This window comes from Herpailurus yagouaroundi, unplaced genomic scaffold (genome assembly GCF_014898765.1).
Source record: "Herpailurus yagouaroundi ecotype Mexico unplaced genomic scaffold, PumYag 166, whole genome shotgun sequence".
In the NCBI taxonomy this organism is placed as follows: Eukaryota; Metazoa; Chordata; class Mammalia; order Carnivora; family Felidae; genus Herpailurus; species Herpailurus yagouaroundi.
In genome coordinates this window covers 20716502-20739441 of record NW_024412407.1, presented here as the reverse complement: position 1 = coordinate 20739441, position 22940 = coordinate 20716502, and the positions used below count along the sequence as shown (strand labels likewise).

The window sequence follows — 22940 nt, the reverse complement described above, 5'->3', positions numbered from 1 at the left end:
CAAAATGTGGCCATATCTGTTATGGCACTTCAAACTAGTTGCATTATATGGGATTTAATGTTTTGGCCTTCAACTTCTGAATGCTAAAAACCAAATCCAACAAATTCATATGTGAAGCTAAGCACAGATTCTAGATTTTGCTTACTAACATAGGTTCACATTTCTTACCAAAAAATAGTAATATGGATCTATTTTGAAGGCTATGGGACTCAAGTGAAAATATGAGTAAGTTCAAGCTTTGAATATTCCTCCAAGAAACATTATTCTAATCATATATAGCTCAGACCAATCTCTCCCTGTGTGTGTGTGTGTGTGTTATTCCTTTTTAAAATGTTCAGAGAAGGGGCACCTGGGTGGCTCAGTCTGCTAAGGGTCTGACTCTTGACTTCACCTGAAGTCACTGTCTCACTGTTTGTGAGTTTAAGCCCTGCATCAGGCTCTGCACTGACAGTGTGAAGCCTGCTTAGGATTCTCTCTCCCTCTCTCTCTATCCCTCCAACTCTCTCTCCAAATAAGTAAACAAAACTTTAAAAAAAAATGTTCATAGAATTTTGGATCATTTCCTAGTTTCTTGAATACAACATTTAATTGTTTCTTGTAAATGTATGTGCGTATAATGTACCCACTAGAATGGGAGAATTTTGAGGGTAGTTGCAGCATATTACTTCTTGTTTGCATCTCCCAAACATCTAATAGATATCTTATAGGATTGGGAGCATAAACAGAATACTTTCTAAATATGTGCTTGCTTGGTTCATAGACTTTTTGTTGTGTTTTTACTGACATGTCCTAAGCTACAGACAGTTAAAGAAAAAATTCCAGGAGTGCCTTGGTGGTTCAGTCAGTTGAGCTTCTGACTTCAGCTCAGGTCATGATCTCATGGTTCACGGGTTCGAGCCCTGTATCGGGCTCTGCACTGACAGCTCAGAGCCTGGAATCTGCTTCAGATTCTGTGTCTCCCTCTCTGTCTGCCCTCTCCAGTCTCTCTCTCTCTCTCAAAATAAATAAACATAAAAATTTTTTTTTAATCCATAAGGAAAGATGTTTGTTTTCATCTGCACATAAAGATAGGAAAAGTAGGATGATATTCACAGTGGAAATTGCACGTGGCATTACAACGTGCTGTTGGCGACCAAAATCCCCAGGACTGTGAAGTATAAAACAGGAAAGCAGTCTTCCCCTGTGAAGGATTTTTTTGAGTTGTCACAAGTATCCCAGATCTTTCCTTTTCTCTGGTAGAATTCTCAAGTTCCTCTTTTATGCTTATTGTTGTTACCAGTAAGAGAAAGCCCTTTCAAATTAAACTTAACATTGGTGAAAATTACCCCTGGCCTTCAAGTTCCTGATCTGCCTCCTTTTTTTTCCATTTCTGGCTGGACTAAGTTTCAGAGAGTAATTTTTAATATTTTCTCTTCTCTCTCTTTTTTTTTCCTGCCCTCTCCTGTCTTCACTTCAAATTGGACGTATTTCATAAAAGGATGTCTAGGTAGTTCAGCCATTCTATTGAATTGAACTTAAATACTGGACAAAACACATTTTAGGTGGTTTTTAAACTAAAAGCTAATGTGAAAATATTGGAATATGTACCAATATAAACATATTATACTTAAGACCATATTCAATACAGTTTAAAAAATTACATCATGTTCCTTCTAGTAGAAATCTTAAAGGGTATATACATAATTCACCTTCTGACTCATGATGTAATTTAGATTATATTTTATTAGACATTCTTTACAAATTTAAAATACTGCTATTTTTACATGCACAGAGGAAAATCAGTTTGGATAATTATATTTAGGCATTATTAAAATCAACCACAAAATAGAGACACTTTATTGTGTCATTTATCAACATACTTGATATGTATATCTAAAGTGCATTATGTTACAAAAAATATAGAAATTCAGCAGCACCAAGATACATTTACAAAATAAATACATCAGTTGACAAAATAAATTATGGTAAATGTGATAATAATAATTGGATTAGCCTTGGCAAAAAAATATTCACAATGACCAATGTGCAGTTTCATAGAGCAATGGGAAGACAGTTTTATTCCAATGCATTTACAGTATTTACAGACAATAAATATTTCTAATACTTTCCATATGTTCACTATTACAGAATCCTGTAATACGTCCTCTGAATGTCTTTGCTAAAGATTTCAATGCCTCCTGAAAAGAGAAGGAAGGGAAAGAAGAAGAGAAAATAGGTTACTTCTCCTTGACAAATAAAAAGGCATAAAAAATAAAGGAACATAGAATCACAATTGAAAAGATTCCAGGGATTTCTTATGAATATTCCCAATAGGAGGCACCTGTGGGATCTGACTCTCCAGAATCTTTGCTACAGGCAGGGTCTTTAATACCATTCAATGGTCAACATAGTACAGAAAGAGAAAGGGCTTGCATTTCTAATTCTACATTCTTTGTCTGAAAAAGGAGACCCTAGGAGAATTTCCCAAAGCTGCCAACTGGAAAGTTTGGGAAGAGAAGGGACACATTTGAGAGTTTGGAAATAAGGCTAGGTTGCACAATCTATCATCAAATACACCTTGCTAGAAGTTTATTCCCCAGTGATGCCTGCCAAGGGTGACCCAAATGTTACTAATTCTGTTTAGGTTTCCATTTGGCCAATCTTTTGCTAAGATAATGACTGTTAAGAGAGTAAAGTGTGTGATTTGGAGTAAATGTTGAAAGGATGTGTAATTAAACAGTATGCTTGGTTGATGATTTTATGTTATCAGTCATTCCTTTAGCTGTCCTTAAACACTAATGAATGAAACTATTTTTGGATTTTAGTTTGTGAAGTCAAAACTAAGAATTATTTGGCTCTCATTCTGCTGGTTTCTAGAAGTGATCTACAATTAGAAATCAGGAAAGCCTAACTTAGAGTATAAGAATCAATTGATATAAAAGCATAAAACGGCAGTATTTCAGCTCAAGCTGTTTATTACTCAGAATAAATTACCACTTGGGACTGATACCTTTTTTAACCCCTTCTAAAACACCATAGTCACAGTATTTTAAGATGGACTAGCAACATTTTCTCTGCTTTTCTCTCTCCTTTTCTCTTCTCTTTGTGTAGTATATTTCACTGAATACATAGTAGTTTCTAAGGAAGCACCTATAGAATTGAATTCGATTGGCTGTGCCATTGCATTAGCAGCCAGATTGTGGGCAGAGTTTTACATGGCAGACCTATATGGGGGTGAGACCCACAGGAGAGCCCATTCTTGACAATTTAGGAACTCTACCTGCAGCTTAAAGAAAAGCAAGTTGAGCATTGAGGGTATTTTTATGTCTTAAAAAAAAATTGACCTCTTCAACAATAGTTTTGATCGGAATGGTAAAATAGCTCCTAATTGTAGAGAAAATAATTTAAGATTAAATTTTAAATGGCTGGTGGATGTGAATGTATGTTATGAATACAATCTTAAAGGTGACTGTAAAACTCAATAATTTGTGTGCTGTACCAATTTTATAATGTTTTCTTACTGAACAGTATCTAGTGAATTGAACTTAAGAATAACACAGGCAAGGAGGGAATGAAGAGTATTTTCCACAATTATGTTCTCAGAAGGAAAGAAAGAGAAAAGGAATACATTAAGGACCAAGGAGGGGCACCTGGTGGCTCAATCAGTTACGTATATGACTTCGGCTTAGATCATGATCTCATGGTTTGTGAGTTCAAGCCCCGTGTTGGGCTCTGTGCTGACAGCTCAGAGCCTGGAGCCTGCTTCAGATTCTGTGTTTCCCTCTCTCTCTCTCTGCCCCTCCCCAACTCGTGCACGTGCATGTGCACGCTCTCTCTCTGTCAAAAATAAACGTTAAAATAATTATTTAAAAAAAGACCAAGGAAAAGATCTTTTAATTGTATTTCTCCTTGTCTATCCTGTTGGCTTGCTATAAAAGCACGTATTGGGATAGCCAAGTAAAACATAAGACATGACCTGAAAGTATACGTGTATGTTTAGTGTGTGTCTGTGCGTATGACAACACTTTAGAGTTTTTTTGAATATTGAAAAGCTTTTGCATTATTTCTAAGTCACTATTTATCAAGAAAAAAACATATGGTCTCAATTAAATGAGTCCTATTGTATCTGGACATCTCATTTGCAACATCAAAAATTCCGAAATGTAATTTCCAACATTTAAACTATGTATTTCCCACTGGTTCACATGCAAGGAGCCAGACAGTTTTAGTACAGTAGTTTCTCTTAAGAAATACTACTTATATTATAATAAAGCTCATGCTTGCCAGTTCATCAGACCTCTCAGGTCATTGCCTAATAATGTAAAGAGACTAAAGACAGGACACTCAAAAGGTTGGTTGCTTACGAAACTTTAAAATAGTTATTCTGAAAGGATTCTATTTGGATTAGAACATTTGCCTGGCCCCGTATATTCTCACCAGTACACTCCTAAATTTCCCCGATCTTCCCTGAACCTCGGTTGGGTTGTACTGGGAGAGTGCCAAGATCCGGCTGCCAAACAAACAGTGCTTTCCATGAATGTCCCTCACAACCGGGAAACAGAAAGGAGAAGCAGAAACGTTCTCCTTCTTTCAGTCCTAGGTCTGGATTCGATTAGGCCGCTGCCTAATTTTTACTAGTCTCCTTTACGAGAGGGGTAGCTTTGGGCATAAGAGTTGATGAGTGCCGAATTTCATTAAATTCCCAGATACTTCAAATCTTAAATAAATGAAATCCATAAAAAAAGTATTTATACTTTTGTTTTTCTAATATATACATGTACACACACACAGAGTAAGACAATGGTAAAAATAGCTTCTGGCAAAAAAGCCCTTGCATTAGCTATAAATATAAGGATCCTTTCTTAAAATACATTAAATATGTGCTTTGAGCCAAGATTCATAGGTTCGGTTACACATTATAGATCCATTAGATATTTGCAGAATAGGTCATTCACTCTGCTAAAGGTTCCTCTAATGTCATTACTCATTAATTACTGAAGCTGTACTATTTGTCTGATATAGTTATCCTTTTTTATGCTATTTAATGATGAGTTTTGTCAACCTGACTCAAAGAGAGAGGTGATGGTAAACAAGTTCAAACTCCTCTCTGAAACATCACCCTGTAATCCCATCTCTACTAGTAAGAGGAAAGGCCTGGAGAAGTAACATGGGACTCTAATTAATGAGATCATTAGCTGCATATGACACATCCTTGTATAGTTTCCCCTTTCTTTCAAAGCCCACAGAAGACTTGTACTGAAAAGTAAAAAGGCAAGAAAGATCCTGTTGGTGGAAACATCTGAATCAAGAGGTGACACTAACATAGTCCTGGCCTAAAAATCCAGAAATGGGGAAATCCAGTTCTCAGGACTACTCAGGTCCTTCAGCCATGGAATGCCTGGGTTTTCTAGTTTATAAAATGAGATTAATATTTGCTGCTTTTTTGCCTCACAGAAACACACATATCCAGATAAACAATCAGCACTAGATCTAAAAGCACCAAAACAACAAGTTGCACTTTATTGTTTACTAAGACAAGCATTTAACCCACGTAATCTCATTTAATCTTCAGCCAACCCTATGAGGTTGTTACAGTTATTGTCTTCATTTCACATAAGAGAAAAATGAGTCTCAGAAAGACCATGTAGTTTGCCCAAGGTTGTGAACTTTAGTAAGTTCAGAGCCAAGATCTGAACTTAAGGTATTTGACCCCAAAGTCAATGAATGCCATTACCACCTGCATTTGTGAGCCAAGGATGAACAAGCCATGTAAATGTGAAGTTTTATTATTTCTACTGCAATACTCTAGAAAATGATTTCAACTTGCCAGTGGATAAATAGATACATGAGAAAAACTTATGTCCTTCCCAAGTCAACATTTAAAAATTTTCAGAAATCATGATTTTTTTTTTCACGTGTTGGTAGAAACCAGAGGGAAATTTAATTAAATAAATTCAGAGTGTATGTTTAAATTTTTAACATTTATTTAAATAAAGATAAATTTAAGGTTCAATTTAATGAAATGAAAAATGTGTCCGACTCAGAATTGTCTATGCTACAGTATTATTCAGTCATATTTGTAGATTATATCAAAGCCTTCTGTGTTTGCCCATGAAGTGAAAAAAAACAGTAAAAAATGAAAAACAATCGAGAAAGTTTGCCAAGGTGTGAGAGTAGGGGAATAAATACACTCCTCCAGCAAATGATGAAGGTGGTCCCTAGCTTCTGAAGCCTGATGAATAAAAGAAATTCTTTAGTGGAGGAGTGAAGGATTGGCGTTGGGGTGTGATGGTGGAGGAAGAGAAATGGGTTATTCAATGCTGGTGTGTATAGAGGGCATAGGAGGACACTGTATGAAAGCAGACAATATTCTGAGCCATCTTGCTTTCATTAAGCTTTGAAATTGTGGAGCAATTGATAGAAGGACAGAAAAGGAGGACATTCTAGGTTTGTCCAAGCCACAGTGGAAGGGACGTTAACACACCCCAGCGGAGAGCACCGAGCAAAGGCTATGGGGCACAGAAGCCATTTACCGTAAATTGAGCTCCAGCGATGTCGCAGAGATGTCACATGGGTGGTCCCCATCTAGCCCACTCCCAGCCACACCAGAGGTTAGCCAGGCAGACCGAGTTCGCCGTTTCTTTTTTTCCTGCTCCTTGCGTTTTCCAGGTTTACCCTTCTTTTTCTTGCTGGGTGTCTTCAGTGGCTGCTCTTTGTATGTCTCCACCTTGTTGGTTTCCTGAGTTAGGTATCTGCCTTCATCGTCAGACCCAAATCGGACTGGGTGGTTCTTTGTGTTGGGAGCAGGCTTGGAGTTGGGGGAAACCTCCGAGGTAGCTCTGATTTCAGCTGTGTGGATTTCTGCAATCAGGTGGTGAAGGAAGAATCGTCGTCGTAAGTCTTGGATAGATTTCCCCTTGTCATGAAGGAGCTGATGTTCAGACACAGCTCTTTTGCTTTAAGAAAAAAATAGCAGGAAAGAAGAAAATGATACAATTTTAGTTTGTTGGTATAGACCTCAAAGACAAGAGGAAAGCCCTTTAGTTTTCTGTTTGGTCCTATACAGAGCATGAGCTGGAAGTGCAGCCAGCTTGTGAAGCAGGGAAAGTGCAGAGTGGGAAGGGAAGTGCAGGCAGCTAGGGGGCTGCAGCCCCAGATCCCATTTATGCCACTCTAGGTCTGTGACTTTGGTGAGAACACGGACATTCTCTGGCCTCATGGCCTCTCTCCATTTAAAAGGAAGGGGTCAGATTCAGAGAGTTTTATATTCTTCTCAACTTAAAACGTTATGATTCAGTTATACTCAGCAATGGACAGAAACCACTGATATTCCTTTCAGGTTTTTCAGACTTGTCTTGGGAAAATAAATCCAGAAGTCCTAGACTAGAAATGAAAAGGAGGCTGAATTTACTTGAGTACTCACCCGGACACGCATGCATGCGCACAAGTGCATGCTCTCTCTTTCTCTCGCTCTCTCTCTCTCTCTCTCTCTCTCTCTCTCACACACACACACACACACACACACACACACACACACACACACTGCTCTCCTATTAGGAAAATAATAATATTGACTCTCAAAGAACAGCAAGCTGTAGGAATATAGGCAAACAAAGGCTGAAGATGAAATGAGCAGTAAAGCCTGTCTAGGTAACGACCTAACAGACTGAATTTTAACATAAAATAGATTACAGGTGGCCAAGAACCTATATTTGAAAGCCAAGTGTCAGGGAGAGAATGTCTATTTTTCTGTAGAGTAATGGGTGGTCTCTTTAAAATGGGTTTCTTTGTGTTTAAATTAAGATCTTTCTATTTCTTCCCCACATTGAGTTTTTTTTTTAATTTAGAATTTCAGAGGGTATTATCCTTAGTACTTAATTAAAAAATTCACTTTTCTACTTAGCCTTCTTGTCTTAAAAAAATCTCTATGAACAAATATGAAGTGACTTTTCTGTTTAAACAACACTCTAATGAAAATATAGTGGAAAAGAATAAACTAATTTTCCATCAGTCCTTTTAGATGACATCCTGACTCTTGCTTAAATTGTCCATGCATATATTCTTGTATTATCCTGTCTGTATATTATTGACCATATGTAGGGATCACATACATTAATCAGTCATATCATGCGTGCTTCAACTCTACCTCACCTTACTCCAATTTCTACCACTGTAGAGCTCTTCAAAGTGGTTCATTTACAAGTTTCTGAGGGTACTTCACAGGGCGATACCCCATATATTCTTACCTCTCTGACACACAATATCTGGATCCCTCATCTGCCTTCATTAGTACAACTTCAACTCCTCAGAGAAATGTAACAAATAAAAATAGCATTGTCTTCATTTTATAGATGGGGAAGTTGAGGTTCAGAGAAACTAATGACTTGCCCTTGCCCTCAAACTGAGAACAGACAGAACCAGGGATCCAAAAACCAGGTCCTCTGATTCTGAAACCAAAGATTGCTTTTCAACTTCCTCAGTCCTTTCTTCTGTGGAAGAAGAAGTGTATGTTGAGGAAATAAGAAGCAAAGGGCAGGGAGTAAAAAAGCCTGTGGTGAGAACCATGATGAAGGGCAAATGGATAGCAATTTATCAGCTTCCTTGAAGATCAACCTTACTGTTCTAACAAGTCCATTTTCATCACCAACACAAAGAACTAGGATTTCTAGAAGTTTGGATTTCCACAGGGGGAATGAGAGATTTTCTAGTTCTACTGTGAGTCAAAGAAGAGTAAGACATGAAAATACAGGCATTATTTCTCTAGATCTTATAGCCAGAATACCAGCTTCCTTTTAGTATTTTAGAGTGTGGACCGGCTTTAAGGCAGCAGCTTGTTCAAAAAAGACATGACTTAATGGAAAGGAATTTAACAGGAGCCTGGTTTAAATGAGGCATGAAGGAGTCTCCCTTCCTTTTTGAAGGTGCCACATGTGACTAGATTAAAATTCACTTACTTTATGGCCACAGTTAGTATTCTGGAAACTTTTAATAATACACAAATTTGAGGTTTTGGTATAATACATTTATACTCTCTAATAACATTTTTTAAAGAATGGGACTGATTTAACTGCATATTTTATAAGTATTGCAGTTTAATGAGTATCTTTTAGCAAAATGTCACAGCAAAAGAAGTTCTTAACCAACGATCACTTATAGTATAAGGGGCTTTTAGTTCTTTCTCAATCCTGGCAGATAACCACCGCATCTGTATTGCTCTTCAAATGTATAATACAGCCCATTCTAGCTTAACTCAAAGCCAAAACTTTTAATGGTTGGTATGTTCTAACCAGGCCACCACTGTGTATGCCCCCTCTGCCTGGCATGTATGTCTGTCATCTTGGCCAGCCTGTCAACTGTGAGTCACAGTGCCTTCTTAACCCAAGCACTGCACTTTCCCAGGATGGTTCTCATGAGAAAAGGAGTGATCATTCTATCCTTCTATTTTATAAAAAGCCTACAGAGATGGCACAACTTTGTCCAGTTTAAAATAGTATATCTCTTGTGGCTTACAAAGTTTCTTTCTGCCTCTTAGGAGGACTTGTTAATCTAAACTGAGAAAACACAGATTTTCTTAAGTGCTAAATCTGAAATGGAGTTAACACAATTAACAGTTCAAAGACTTCTGCATTTAAAACATTGTCAAGAATGAATTTCTGATGGGGCAACTGTGCTCGAGGATCAGGAATATAATAGTATCTTTATCATCAGCAAGAAATTAGATCCATAGAACGTTCTATTTATTTTCAAAACAAGACATGAACTGACACAAGGGTAAATGACTAGCATGTACAAACTAGATACACATAGGTGGGGAACAATGAATCCACATTCAGGAGGCTTTCAATTTGGATAATTCTGAAATATTTAAGTGGCAAATATGGCCTCAATAATAGTCTATTACTCTGTACCTCTCCACACATTCCACAGCACAGTGGTTCTCATGCATTTATTACACACCTAACATGGTATGTTTATGGTCTTCTTTGATTATTGTAAAAAAAAATTGCAGAAATATGGGTGAAATGCTTAACACGGGTAACTCTAAATTCAGCCAAAATATAGCTCTTCTGCTTTCAAGAAAAATCACTCTCGGTAGTTTTCAGAGAAGAGTAAATGTCCAAGGAGCTATCAAGGAACACAGGGAGTAAAGGGAGGGATAGGATTGCCTCTCCCAACACAGAAGCAGCAGCATATGCTTGTGCTGATGCTCAGCTACTTAGGAAGGAGTCTGGGTTTGAGAAGAAAAGTTCTGTGGTACATGCAAGAGGCAGGGTCCGGGCCTTAGAGTGAGGATGACTCACCACAAGTCCTTTCCAACCCAAATGACTCAGTCAAAAGTTATGCTTTTCATTAAATGGAATAGACCCAGTCTGGCTCCCAAGCAAATCAGCCAATTATGTTTTAGGTTTCTGAATTTGCTGGGATTCCCTGTCTAACTTAGACACAAATGCTGCTACCTGCCCAGAGCCATGATCATCTGGACAAGAATATCTCGAGGCCTCACTTTGCAACTTCCAATTTATTCATACTCCAGTCCCATTAATTAAAATCCTTTGGACTATGACAACTTATAATTGCTTCCTTTGCAGGGCTTAGGAAGTGGTATTGTTATAGTAGTCCCCCCGACCCCCCACACCGCCCTCCAAAAGTTAGTCCCTAGTTAGAAAAAACAGCTAAAGCAGTTTCCTTAATATTTGGCATGAAGAGTAATGGGGAGTAATACAATTTGATTATATGTTAACATTTCTTTCAAGAAATTAGGTTGATTTAATGTAATAGTAGACTAATGTTTTGTCTAGCACAAAAAATTTACTGTTATTTGGCACCAATGCAAAAATAATGACTTGTTTTTTTTTTAAACTCCTTTTGGCTGCAATAATTTGATGGAACATCTTCATCTACTGATGATTTCAGCCTTCATGAAAAACCATGGCTGTAATTTGATGATCTATTAGCCATTAACTATAAGAATGTTTTGTGGTAGTTTTATAACCATCTGCTGAGTGTGAGTGTTTAACTACAATATTATATTTCACCCACAAACAAAACTATAACAGAGTCTCTGGCTGGTAAATGGTTTCTGATGTGTATTTTGCAAGGTGCAACAAAGAAAGAGTTAAAAATAGCCTTTAGGACAACTTAGCACTATTTTTATGTCATAACCGTGGATTTAATTATGGTCCATTTACTGTTTCTCAAAAGAGAAAACAGGTATTTCTCAAGCAACTTTAAAGAAAAAATTGGCTCTGTTCCAAGACAGTATTTCTTGGCCAGTATTTAAGCATGCTTTTAAAAATTCACTCCTCATCTCTATTAATACATGGATTTTAAATAATTTAAAACAAGTCTCAAAAGGAGCAAAAAGTCTAAAGAATTTTCAGAAATACACCAGCAAAACATTGATTTGAAGAATACAATATAGCTTTATCTTTAGTACAATGTTTTACACAGTTTGCCTTAGGAGATTCATAATAGATTTTCATTTTGGTGCCAAGGTTCAGACATGTCTAAAGCAATTTCATTTAAGGATTTTCTGCTCTAATAGTAATAGACCAAGGGCACATATAAAACAGTTGCCTTTTTGTACACCGTTGGGAATTTACAAGGAAGCACCATGAACTTGACTGTAAATATTGGATATTGCTATTTTTATTGTTAGTGTAAAAGCTCCTTAATTCCTTCTCCAGAGGCAAACTCCTCTCAGTTCTGAACCTTTATGGTTTTCCCATCCTGAATACTGAGTCTGCAGGTTCAAGATCACCCAAACATGGTATTACACACATTAACGTACTGCTAGGTCCAACAGATTTGTATTAAGATAGTGTTACTCTACTGTTCTTCCCACTTTGCAGTCATACAACATGGTGATATTGCTCTGGTGTGCTTGGATGTATGATTATGTTAAAGTCAAAATTATCCTCAAAAGAACCACCAGATGAGAATGCCAAAACACAAGTTTTCAGTCTACAATGCAAATATTTGACTGCAGATTAAAGAGCTGTTAGCAATAATTCCAAGAAAAAACAAGTTTCCACACCTAATATTCATTTTGGAGTCAAGCACTCCAGCGTCCCTGAACTGTATCAATACTAATGTTGGAGTTGTGCCATTGCAAAGTTGTTACTACTTTATTATATAATATGCCTTCATTATGTAATGTGGTCCATTTTATATGCTTAAAATTATGTCATTCATAATAAAGTTAGATGTAAGGCTTTTGCATTGCACGCACAAACTGCCACCCACATTCAGCATGTAAATCAAGCGCACACAGACATGTGTACCGTGGCTCCCTCAGCTCCTTCCGAGTTATCTGTCTCCTGTAATCCTCGGGGTTTCAAACCCTTCCCAGGTCCTCAAAGTATAAACTTTTATTTTTCACTAGAGGCAGATCATCTTTGTCGAAAGGAGACTCTGCGCTCCCTCTTTTGGAAACTCGTATCAAATTTGTCTCTTGACCGTAGCCCCTTGAGGTTCAACCAGTTCTCCCGCTGGGGTTTCAAGGACACGGTCTCAACCCCCGGCAGGTAGGTAGCCGGATCTCCCTGCTTTTTAACTCGGGCAAGAAGCATCAGTGACCGCTGCGAGCCCTCGGCAGCGCCCCAGCCTGGTGGCCTCTCCCCCTGGCCTTCCCAGCCCTCACCCGGCGCCCAGAGGAGGACGGGGCACTTACAGCCGGCGTCCGAGTTCCTCCACCGAGCGCCCGCAGGAGGGCACCGAGTAGCTCAGCAGGAACACCGCGACGCTCCACTGCTGAACCAGCCGCCGCAGCATCGTATCCTCTCGCTCGCGGGACCTGCAACAGAGTGGAAAGGGACCCGAAGTGTCAGTCCGGAATCTCCATCTCCCCGTACTACCACGCTCCAGCCTTAGCTTCTTCTCAATCTCTTCAACACCAAGGGCATCTCCCAAGTTGAAAGGAAAAAAGAAAGGAAAAGAAAAGAAAAGGAAAGAAAAAAAAAAAAAACTTTCTCTGAAGCCTCTCAGCACTTACTTATTTAGGAACCAGCTACTGGAACTGTGTTTTTTCCAAAACCACACAGGCAAAAAGGCACCAAAAGGGAAGAAAAAGAACAACAACAACAAATAAATCAGAGACGTTCCTCTGAAATAATAACCACAATGAAATGGTTGTATATATGCATCAATGATGCGCAGCGTGTTTACACCTCTTCCCTATCAATGTCTAATTAATCTAGCCGGCAGTGCTAGGTTCGTGGAGCAGAGCTAACTCCTTCCTAAAAAGAGAAGAAAGTTTCCCCCTCCGAAGTCAGCGTCTTTGCGAACCAGGCCGTCTTGTTCCAGAGCCACTTGTAGAGACCCACATATATATACATAGCTGTCTGTCTACCTCCTCTGGTGGGCTGGTTGCTTCCGGAAAGTTGATTCCACACACCCTGAGAACAAGTTTCAAGTGCGCGTGTCGTCGATCAGGAGGGCCAGGTGGCAACGAGGGCGGGTTAATAGCGGCGCGGAGGGGAGGCGGCGGCCCGAGCGGCAGGGCAGCGGCGGCCCCGCTTCACGGGCGGGGAGGCATGCTGGCCGGGCGGCGCAGGTTGGAGGCGAGTTGAAAGCCTAGCAGAGGAATGTTCACACGCTCCCAGGCAAACCTGCCGGAGAAGTGAGCTAGTCGCAAAGAGGTGGCGCCCTTGGAACGCGCGCGGGGCGAGCGAGGGCGCGGACGCGCGGGGGGCGGGGGCGGCGACGGGCGGCCCGAGCGGGCCCCGCGCTGCCCGAGCGAGCAGAGGGGAGCCCTGAGCTGGGAGTGTGCTGCGAGCCCCGGAGCTCCCCGCGCCTTCGGCTCCGCCGCCCTCGGCGCTGCCCCGAGCTCCGCCGAGCCCCACCCCAGGGCGCCAGTCCCGCCGCGCGCAGTCCTGGGGCCGGGGGCGTGGGTGGATCTGCTGGTTGCCGCTGGGTCCGACCGGCCGCAGACTACGCGGCGGATCTGCGAGCTGAGGTCCCCGAGGGCGTGCGGGCGGCCGGGAACAGTCAAGGCTCCCGGCGCGCCTTAGCAGCCGCGCCCGGCTGGACGCGCGGGCCCCGAGGCCGCCGGGGGCGAGCGGGCAAGGAAGAGGCCAAGGAGTCGGGGCCGCAGAGCGCGGGCGCCCGGAATACTCGGCGGGGAGGTCGCGGGCCTTTGGCCCGTGGCTTTAAGGAGCCCTGAGTCCGCCCGGGATCTCGGGGAGCGAGATGGGAACCCTCCTCCCTGGCTCTTTCCTGGGACCCGCTGAATGGGGAGCATCGGCCAAGGACGGGGGAGATCCTTCGCTTAGAAGAGTAAAAGAGGGTTCAGACTTCAGGTCGAGATTGCGTTTCTTGCTGTCTCAGAACAGCTGAGGACATCTGGAGCTGGTCCAAGAAAACCCGCATACATGACGGAGACCCTCCTTTGAATTGCCGAGGTGGACCTACACTCCTGGGGAGCGCACAAGGCCCTTTCGCCCACCGACAAGAGCCTAAGCAACCCTTTCCCGGACAACCTACTCTGTCGCCCCCACCCCACCCCACCCCCCGCCCAGTCCCCTGTTACATATTCTGGGACGACTCTATCCGTGTCGCTTCAGCCCGCAGATGAAGCGGAACTATCGCTGTGCGCTGCTCTGCCTCGGAGAAGAGAAGGGAAAGCAGGGGGTTCTTCCCAAACTATTGGGCGGGGAATAAAGACTGCTCTGAATTACTGGGCAGTATCATCTAGGAGAGGATTGCAGCGGATGTGAACGCCCGCCCCGCGGGCTCCTCTATCTTTCTGAAATGAACTCGGGTAGTTGAGAACCATTCAAGGGATGTTTGTCTTCTAGATAGACAACCTCACTGGTAGGTTTTTAATACTCTCTAGAAGGCTAGTAGAATTTGGACACTTGAGATGATTTGGGGGAACCTGACCTTATCAAGCCTGGCTTCCTGGCTGATACTCCACAGATTTTACCCAGGGTGGGTGCAATAGCGCCCTCTCCCCGACCCTCGCGGATCTCGGCTCCCTTTTCCCGCTCCTTAACTGCAGCTAACTTGAGCTGCCTACTTTGGGTTGAAGTCACCCCTTCTCGCAGGCTCCTTTCTCCCTCATTTGATTACTCCAAACTCCATACTTAAAAAACTTGGCTTCCTCCGACTGGAAAAAAAAAAATCTGGGAATTTCCGCAATTTCCCTCGTTTAGGAATTTCTAAATGTTAGATCTGTTTGCATGGCATGAAAAGACAAAGTATCAGCACTCAGAAATGTCAGCCTTTGAACCTCTGACGCTTTCTGATTTATAATAAGTTCTTTCCAGAAAGAAACAGGAGCCTTAATGTAATCATTAGATCGAAAGAGGGAAATACGTTAAAAAAAAAAAAGTAAATCACAAACGAACCCTTGAACACTTGAAAGTTGTTTAATATTAAAATGATAATATTTGCTTCCATGATAAAAAACCCAAAGGTACTTAGCCAAATTTCAAACTATCTGAGCTTTAAAAAATCATCCTTCCTCCGATAAAAGGTTAAAACAAAAATCAGATTGACAATATTAAATCACCTATGCTGTAAATAAACTCCTTTTACTCTCAGAACATTATAAATTAAAGACTGCCATCATTAGGCTGCTTTAATTTATGTTGCTTTTTCTACTAATGAAACAAAAATGGACCCCCCCTTTCCCTCCCTCCTTTCTTTTCCCCACACACTTTTCTGGTGTTAATGGCAAAACATCTATCAAATATTTTTAGAATTTCCTCTCCTCCACAAAAAGAGAAAATATAGACACAGGAAAAATAAATAGCCTTTATATACTTGGAATACCGAAGTTCCCGCATAATTGATTACTTCACCTTTTCCTTGATTTACAGTCTTCTCTGCTCTTCTGGCCAAAAGTCTCTTCCAGAAATAATTTTTTGTTGTTGTTCTTCAAAAAAGTAAAATGAAGTCTAAATGAATTAAAAACTTCCTGTAAGGAGGCTTTTCTGCTCCCACTAAAGGCAATTATTGGAAAGCAGGTACCTCTTCTAAGCTGCCCTGTTTCTTACGTTAAGTAGAAATTCTCCTCAATATATACTCAGGACCCTGACTTTTAGCCTTTCTGAAAGGGATATTTTCTGACATCATAATCTAGTTCCCAATATAACTGAGTAACCTCCGTGATAATGCTGAGACCACATGACTACACATGAGATGACTCCACACTAGGAGGGTTTTTGTCTTTTTTTTCTTTTTGGTGGTGGGGGGTGCTTAGGAGTGCCAACAGAGGCTGAATGTTTGCTTAGGCCTTGCTATCACCTAAGTGCACCTTGGCAAATAGGAGGATTTGAAGGCCTGTCTTTAATCTGAAGTATTTCCATGTGAAGACAGGTTAGCATTGTGAGAATTACACCTACACAAATGCCTAGCCCATGAGCAAGCCCCAGACTTCCATCTTCCTGTCCCCAACTCAACATTTTATCCCAATTTTAAGAAGAGATTTTCTAAAATTTTAAGTATACTTTTACTCCTAAATTCATGTTAAAATAACCAACTGGTGTATATCTCCAGGGATATCTCCTACTGCAATTTAGTAAAAACCATTCATGTTTAGCTTTTTCACCTTTCTCCCTTTTTTCCTTCTCAGCCCAAACAGCAAGCAAATAAACATACAAACCAGAAAGGTACCTATAGCTCTTTAAACAGTGCACCTGGGCTCAGAAATTCCCTTCTTACCAAAAAGCATCCCTTATCTTATTACCAATAACATTTGCCAATCTGTGTAGCTCCAAGCTATATTTCTAAAATCCTATGAAACCAAACAACTAAACTCATTTCTTCTCCTTTTTCTTTCTTTACATAGAGAAGCTTGTGAAATTACTTCAAGAAAAATTGTCATTTGATTCTATTAGGATGTGGTCTGAGACTTGAGAGGAGCTCGTTGCCAGCTGACCTCATGGTATCAATAAAAGGGACGTGATGCCTTTAAGTCCCAAGTAGGGATAGGAAAGGGTGTGTTTCATTACTAAATCTCTTGTAGTTAGATGATAAGACTCCAACAGAGGCTGTCTTCTCCAGGAACAGGACTGGTTGCTGACATCTGCAGGAACTGCCTCAGGGAGAAGTGCCTAGACACGAATCAGGCTGATGAGATTCTTATTGGGAAAGTGGGTCTCACACCATCTTCACCCTTCCCTACTTCTTGGGCAATGTTCAGCTTTCCCCAAACAGGATCAGAAAGTTCAGCAGTGAGGCACTTCCCTCCCCTGCTACCCAGGCCATGAGCCAATGTGAGCAGAGAAGGTCTTTAGGAAATGGGGGTCTCTAGGGGCCAGTTCTCCAAGGTCAAGCACTTATGCACCTGTGCATCTCCTAAACTCAGAACCGTCATAACACTTCTGAGGCGTCTTCTGGCCAGGGATGCTGCTCCTGTGTTGGGGGGGGGGGGGTAGGGGGAAAGGTTAGGAACAGAGTCCTGATATCCTGGACTGATGCCTGATAGATGCCCTTGGCTGGGCCAAGTTCTTGGCTCCCTGCAGTAGGCAACTCTGAACTTGTGCGAGACCACAGGGAGAGTCTCACCTGGCTCAGACGACAACCCCTCAACCTGCAACTGATCTTGGGTGGGGCGGTGCCACACAGCCTTCCTGGCAGGGGCCCAGCTCCTCTGTGAGTAGAATTGTCCTTTCTTAAAAAGTGAGCTCTGCTATCTGCAAGGCACTGCCCCCGGAAGTCACTGGGACCTCGAAAGCTGTTTACCTCCCTAACACCATTCTCTACCTCTGCAAAACGGCAGCTCTCATTCTCTCCCCAAGGCAGCACCGGAAGTACGGTGCCCATCCTCTCCGGCACAAAGGCATCCGGTACCCTCACTTAGACCGGCGTTGTATCTGTTTCGCTTTCAGCTTGTTATTATGGTGTCTTGGGGTTCTGCCTGCCCTTCCTGGGACTGTCAGAGAGAAGGCCTTTGGAAAGCAAACATGAAAGCTGTGCTCTCCCTCTCTGGGGGTTTCTGGCTTGGTGGTTGCGCGCCTGACGCAGGAAGGCGAGGTGTGTGTCTCTGAGGGAAGGAGTCCAGGATCTTCAAAGAGGCCTGAGCACCCCTGGACGATCTTTATCAGCCTCACCGCATCTCCCGCAACAGAATTAGCTCGCCGGTTGCAGATACGATCCCCGCGGAGGATGCAGGCTTGGCTCCCGGGGATCGTAGGCTTGCTGAAAAGGTCAGAGGCCTGGGAGCCCCTTGGCGGTCTAGCTACGTTTCTTGGGTTTGGGGGCTTCTTTGCCTGAGAATCTGGATTCCCGATTGTTGCACAGAATCCATTCTGTCCGGAGCCTTAGAATTGAGGCCTTTTGCGCTCCGCCCCCTACCGCTGGGTTTTTGTGCGCAGTTTCGCTCCCGGGTACAGTCTGAGTCGCCCGCCCAGCCCTCCCCCTTCTTCGCGGGAGGGCCCTGGCTGCAGGCGAAAGGAAACTTCAGGAACAGTGTGACCCGAGGACAGGGTCCGAAGGCGCGAGCGAACTTCCTCCAAGCGGGGCTCTCCCCTCCCTTCTCCCTCCTGGTCAATCTATGACTCAAACTTGACATAAGCCCCTGGCAGACGGTGACGACGAATTCCCAGTGGGGATGGGGAAAGAGAAGGGTGGGGGCAGATGTACCCCACCCTTCCACCACCACCCCCTCCTGGGCCCTGTCCCGGTCCAGGTCCGGGTCCCCATGGGGAGGTGCAGGGACACTCCCTCCTCCCCGAACCCTGGGCTTTGCTCTCTGCCAGCTTGCCTCCCGCGCGCCGGTACAGCTCCGGAGCCCCGGGGCCCGTCTGTTTTATTTCATTTAACACGATCTGTAAAGCCAACGCGGGGTGAGGGGCCGCGCCGGCGAGGAGAGGAAATGAAGGGACGTGGAACAGTTTTCTCTGCCAACTCTCTCCGTCTGATTCTTAGAATCCAGTGGCAACTTAAAGGACTGATGTGAGGGCAAGGAGGGTTATTAATTCTCGAAGTCCGCTGTCTATATATAGCTGCTCAGTGGTTGCAGTTGGCGATCGCGGGGGGTGTAGACCGTGGAACACAGGGCATCTCTCCAGGGCATAAAAAGCAACCTAGCTGGTGGCTCCTGTGGAGTTTGTGAACAGCGCGGAGCTGGCTGGGGGAAGCCAGTGAGCTGTCCATGGTGGTTAAGAGTCCTTGACATACGTGTTCGTGCTGTCCTGGCGAGGCGCAGACCACCCACCGCCCCCCGACGCCGGGGGCAGAGACACCCTCGAGCCGGAGCCAGCCAGACACTGAGCCGTTGCGCGCCGGGCACGAGGCTCGAAGTGTTCGTTTGCACAACTCCGGACGAGTTCTCACAGAGGCAGAATTCCAGAGATAGACGGAAACAAACTCTGGAGTCCAAATTGTGGGTTTCCTTTTAGCTCCTTCCTGAGGTGTCTTTCCTCCTCCAGCATCATTTAGCTTGCTTTGAGAAACGTTGGTCCATCCAGCAGCCTACTTCCCTTCCCTGTTCTAAGCTTCTATTCTCAAATGAACAAGCCTGATTGATGATCATGTTATGCTTCTCGTATTTGTTAAAAGCATCTGCGAACTGAATACCGGATAGTATCGCTATGGTAATGTCCACAAAACCACTTTATTGGCTGGAGAAACTGCTGCTGGGAGATTGTCAGGTGTTGCAGGGCTTTCCTAGGGATGGTGGGGGTCCTTTGCAGAATAGTATTATTCAGAGGAGCAACTTCTTTATTATTTACCAGATCCCTGAGCCCTGTGATTGCCGCTCTTAGCAATGGAGGAAACAAAGAAATACCCATATAATATTGCAATACTGTAGGTCCATTCTCTGTGAAGTCAGTTTTCCTCAGCTCTTGTGACATGTTCTTATGAAGAACTGTTTCTGAACTTAATTAAGCTCTTATACATGTTGAAGGCTAAGAATGTTTTGCCTTTTTAATTCTCACATTTAACTTTTTGTCTTTTAATTTCTGTCAATTCCCCCCACTTATCTCTCTGAGCCGTCCCATCTCCATCTGAATAACAAATTCCCTTAAATACTACAAAAAACTACACAAAGTTGTAAACATTTATAACTTTTATTTGACTTTTGTGCCTTTATTTATGGAGGCATATCTAATTAACATCCGGTACATAATGGATGTACTTTTATATATTTCTGTATAAATCAGGAGACATCAGATTAGAACACATGACTTCTTGTTTTTATCCCTCCTTCTTATGGTGGTGTGGTACTTAAAAAAGAGAGTGAGAGAGTATGTGCTTATAAACAACCTTGAGAATGCCTGGTGTAGACTAGAAAGTATGGTGACTGAGTAATTTTTCACAATATTTCTCTCTCTCAGTTTTTGGATCTACAAAATAAAAATAATTAAGAAAAATGGAATCTTTATATATATCCTTCTAAATATTTTCCCAAGTCAATAAAATTGATATAAAACCTTTTACTTTCCCTTTCTCAATTTATAAAAATAAGTGAAATCAGACTTAAATGTGTACCCAGTTTCTTAAAACTTATGAAACTGGAATAATAATATTTTATTATTATTATTTTGTAATTCAGAATTTAGTTTGTTCTATGAATCCTTTGATAGTCAACTTTCCCCTATACATCTCTTTACCCTCCTTTCATAGAAGGGAGAAAAAATAAAGTGATGTAAATAGGTTTCATTCTTTTATCTTTATCTGCTCGTAACTTAGGGAGCTTCTTCCTCAATCCCCCCATTGGTAATTTAGCATTTTCCTCTGTCCCATGGTGATTCCAGTTGAGAATTCTCTCTTCGAAGTTTATCTAATTTCCTCCAGTTTCTTTATTTTTTAAAAATTACTTTTCCCCAACAGCTCATTTACTATATTTTTAAGATCTCATTCTTTTAACCATTAAATTTGATAAATTTATTAGGGAGGGTTTTAGTCCTTCCCACTAGCAGCTCTGTTAAAGCTGCTAGACTATTTTTTCTGCTTTCAAGAGGAAAACATTCTATCCGTAATTGTCTATGAACGAAACAAAGAAAAAAAGTCAATTAGTCTCTTGTTTGTGTTCTGCTTACCTTCCCGATATGCCCAACACTGCTATGCGCCTTGAGTAGGTCTTCTGAAGATATCTGTGGGATCAAATTGAATTGTAGTTCTTTCTACCTGCACTTTGGAGAAATGAAAGCATAGTTTTAATTATTTTAGAACTGTTTTCAAAATTCATTTATAAAGCTCTTTGATCTGCTATTGGGAACCCTTCAGAAAGTATGTTCTTTTAAAAACTGGTGGATTTGGGAGCAGTCTGTATTTCATTCAGTCTCAAAAGCCACTTTTTCCTTAACTCTTAGTGCATGTATTACATGCTTTTCCTGAAGGTATTTCCCTCTTCATTTCATTTGTGCTTCACTTCCCAAAGAGTGGTAAATGAGGGAGAAGATAAGGACTTTTATTGTATCATAATATACTGAAGTCAATTATTATGTGAAAGTACTTACGTTAAGAAAATTTAAACTGACCTCAGCAGAATTTTGTTGCACTTTGCTCCTTTAATTCTCACCCTGCTAAGCTGTAATTATACATAAAACTGCCACAGTATTTTTAATGGTTAAAAAAAAAAAAGGAAGCTGCTTTTTGTGGAAAGGATTAAACATTTTTTTGTCTTATAAACACAGGTCATATTCTTTGTAAAGCGGTTCTTAACAGGCAAAAATGTACATGTCTATAGCAGTTAAATTACTCTTTAAAAGACCTATGATGGCCTTAAATTGAGCAGGAACTCAAGTGTGGTTGATATGGTTCCAAAAAACCCTCATTTTAAAAGAGTTTCATTGTCAAGGTGCACCAGGATGTTCTTTTAGGTCTGTAATACACAGTCTGGGCATCACAGCCGTATATTTCCCTCATCTCATTCCAACTCTGGTGTGGTAAAACCAAAGAGACACAGGATCAAGGAGAGTCTGAGGATTTGCAGGGAAAGGGCTGTGTAAGTACAGTGAGTACAGATCTCTAAGATCTTCCCCAGACTTCTAAACAGTTGAGAAGGTAGCTTGTTTGCTAAGTAGTGCAAAGTGTCTCCAGGTCTATCGCTGGAGCTGCTGACATAATTAATGATTTCATTCAGAGCCTGAAAGAAGGTACTTGTATTCCCTCTGGCATGGGCAGGCCAAGTTCATGTCCAAACTCTAATACCTTGGGTTGATTTTAGCCAACAAGACTGTTGGTCCTCTTGTTGCACACCCAAAACTTGAAAGCCAAATATTATATTAGGCTATGATACTTCCCAGCCTTGAGGAGGTTGACACATCCTAAATATATAAACAGCCACTATTATCTAAAGACGGATTACATTCTGGTGAGAGATTCATTACTCCTAGGTCAAACTGGGAGAACTAAAAACCATACAACAGCCCCCAACAACCACCAGACACACAGCAAACTACTTGAAAAATCAATATTTTCCACTAAACTTTATATGCAAAAAATTTCTTGTCCCATTTTACACTACGAGGCTAATGGCAATCCTTGAAAATTAATTACGGTACTGAAAAGACTTTAATAACATTTCTGCTAAAAATAAACTGGAGGCAGAGTATTGCCCTGGATTCATGATTGCTTACATCTGGTTTCTATTTCTGTGATTTTCATTTGGTTCTCAGAGAGTTCATTCACAGTCATCACATGTTTAGTTTCCTGCTCTCCAATGGGAGAACTTGTCTTGATGTCCCATGTATTTTTCATCTGAATGCTGCACTTTTCTACATTAGGAGATGTAGAAAGGAAGAATGAAAAATACATCAGGTGTAACCCAAGCAAACTGAAACCTGAAAGCATCTCAGCACCTGACTTACCCAGAATACTGTGGCAAATAACAATGAGGAAATCACTCCGTCTTAGACCCTTGTAGAATGAGGTGATAGGTAAGAACAGAGAAAATAGAAGGAAGGGAGAGGAGGAGAAGATGGAAGGAAAGGCAGAGAGGGGAATAATGGAATAAGAAAGGAATTAAAGGAAAGCCTTCTAGATCAGTAAGAATCCCTATGCCT

At 41.7% G+C, this 22940-nt stretch overlaps 1 protein-coding gene across 3 annotated transcripts; it reads right to left on the bottom strand.

Moving 5' to 3' along the window:
- Positions 1–1702: 1702 nt before the first annotated feature.
- PTHLH (parathyroid hormone like hormone) lies at positions 1703–13442 on the bottom strand. Of its 3 annotated transcripts, none has more exons than XM_040488561.1 (5): positions 13331–13441; positions 12974–13002; positions 12653–12775; positions 6513–6935; positions 1703–2177 (listed from the first exon to the last, which is right to left on the bottom strand). In XM_040488561.1, exons 3-5 carry the CDS (start codon positions 12751–12753, stop codon positions 2168–2170), a joined length of 534 nt encoding a protein of 177 aa, XP_040344495.1. In that variant the 5' UTR covers positions 12754–12775; positions 12974–13002; positions 13331–13441; the 3' UTR covers positions 1703–2167. The 3 variants fall into 3 exon arrangements, with proteins under 3 accessions (XP_040344495.1, XP_040344494.1, XP_040344493.1); XM_040488560.1 differs by having other exon boundaries at positions 12974–12997; positions 13331–13439; XM_040488559.1 differs by lacking the exon at positions 12974–13002 and having other exon boundaries at positions 13331–13442.
- Positions 13443–22940: the final 9498 nt, after the last annotated feature.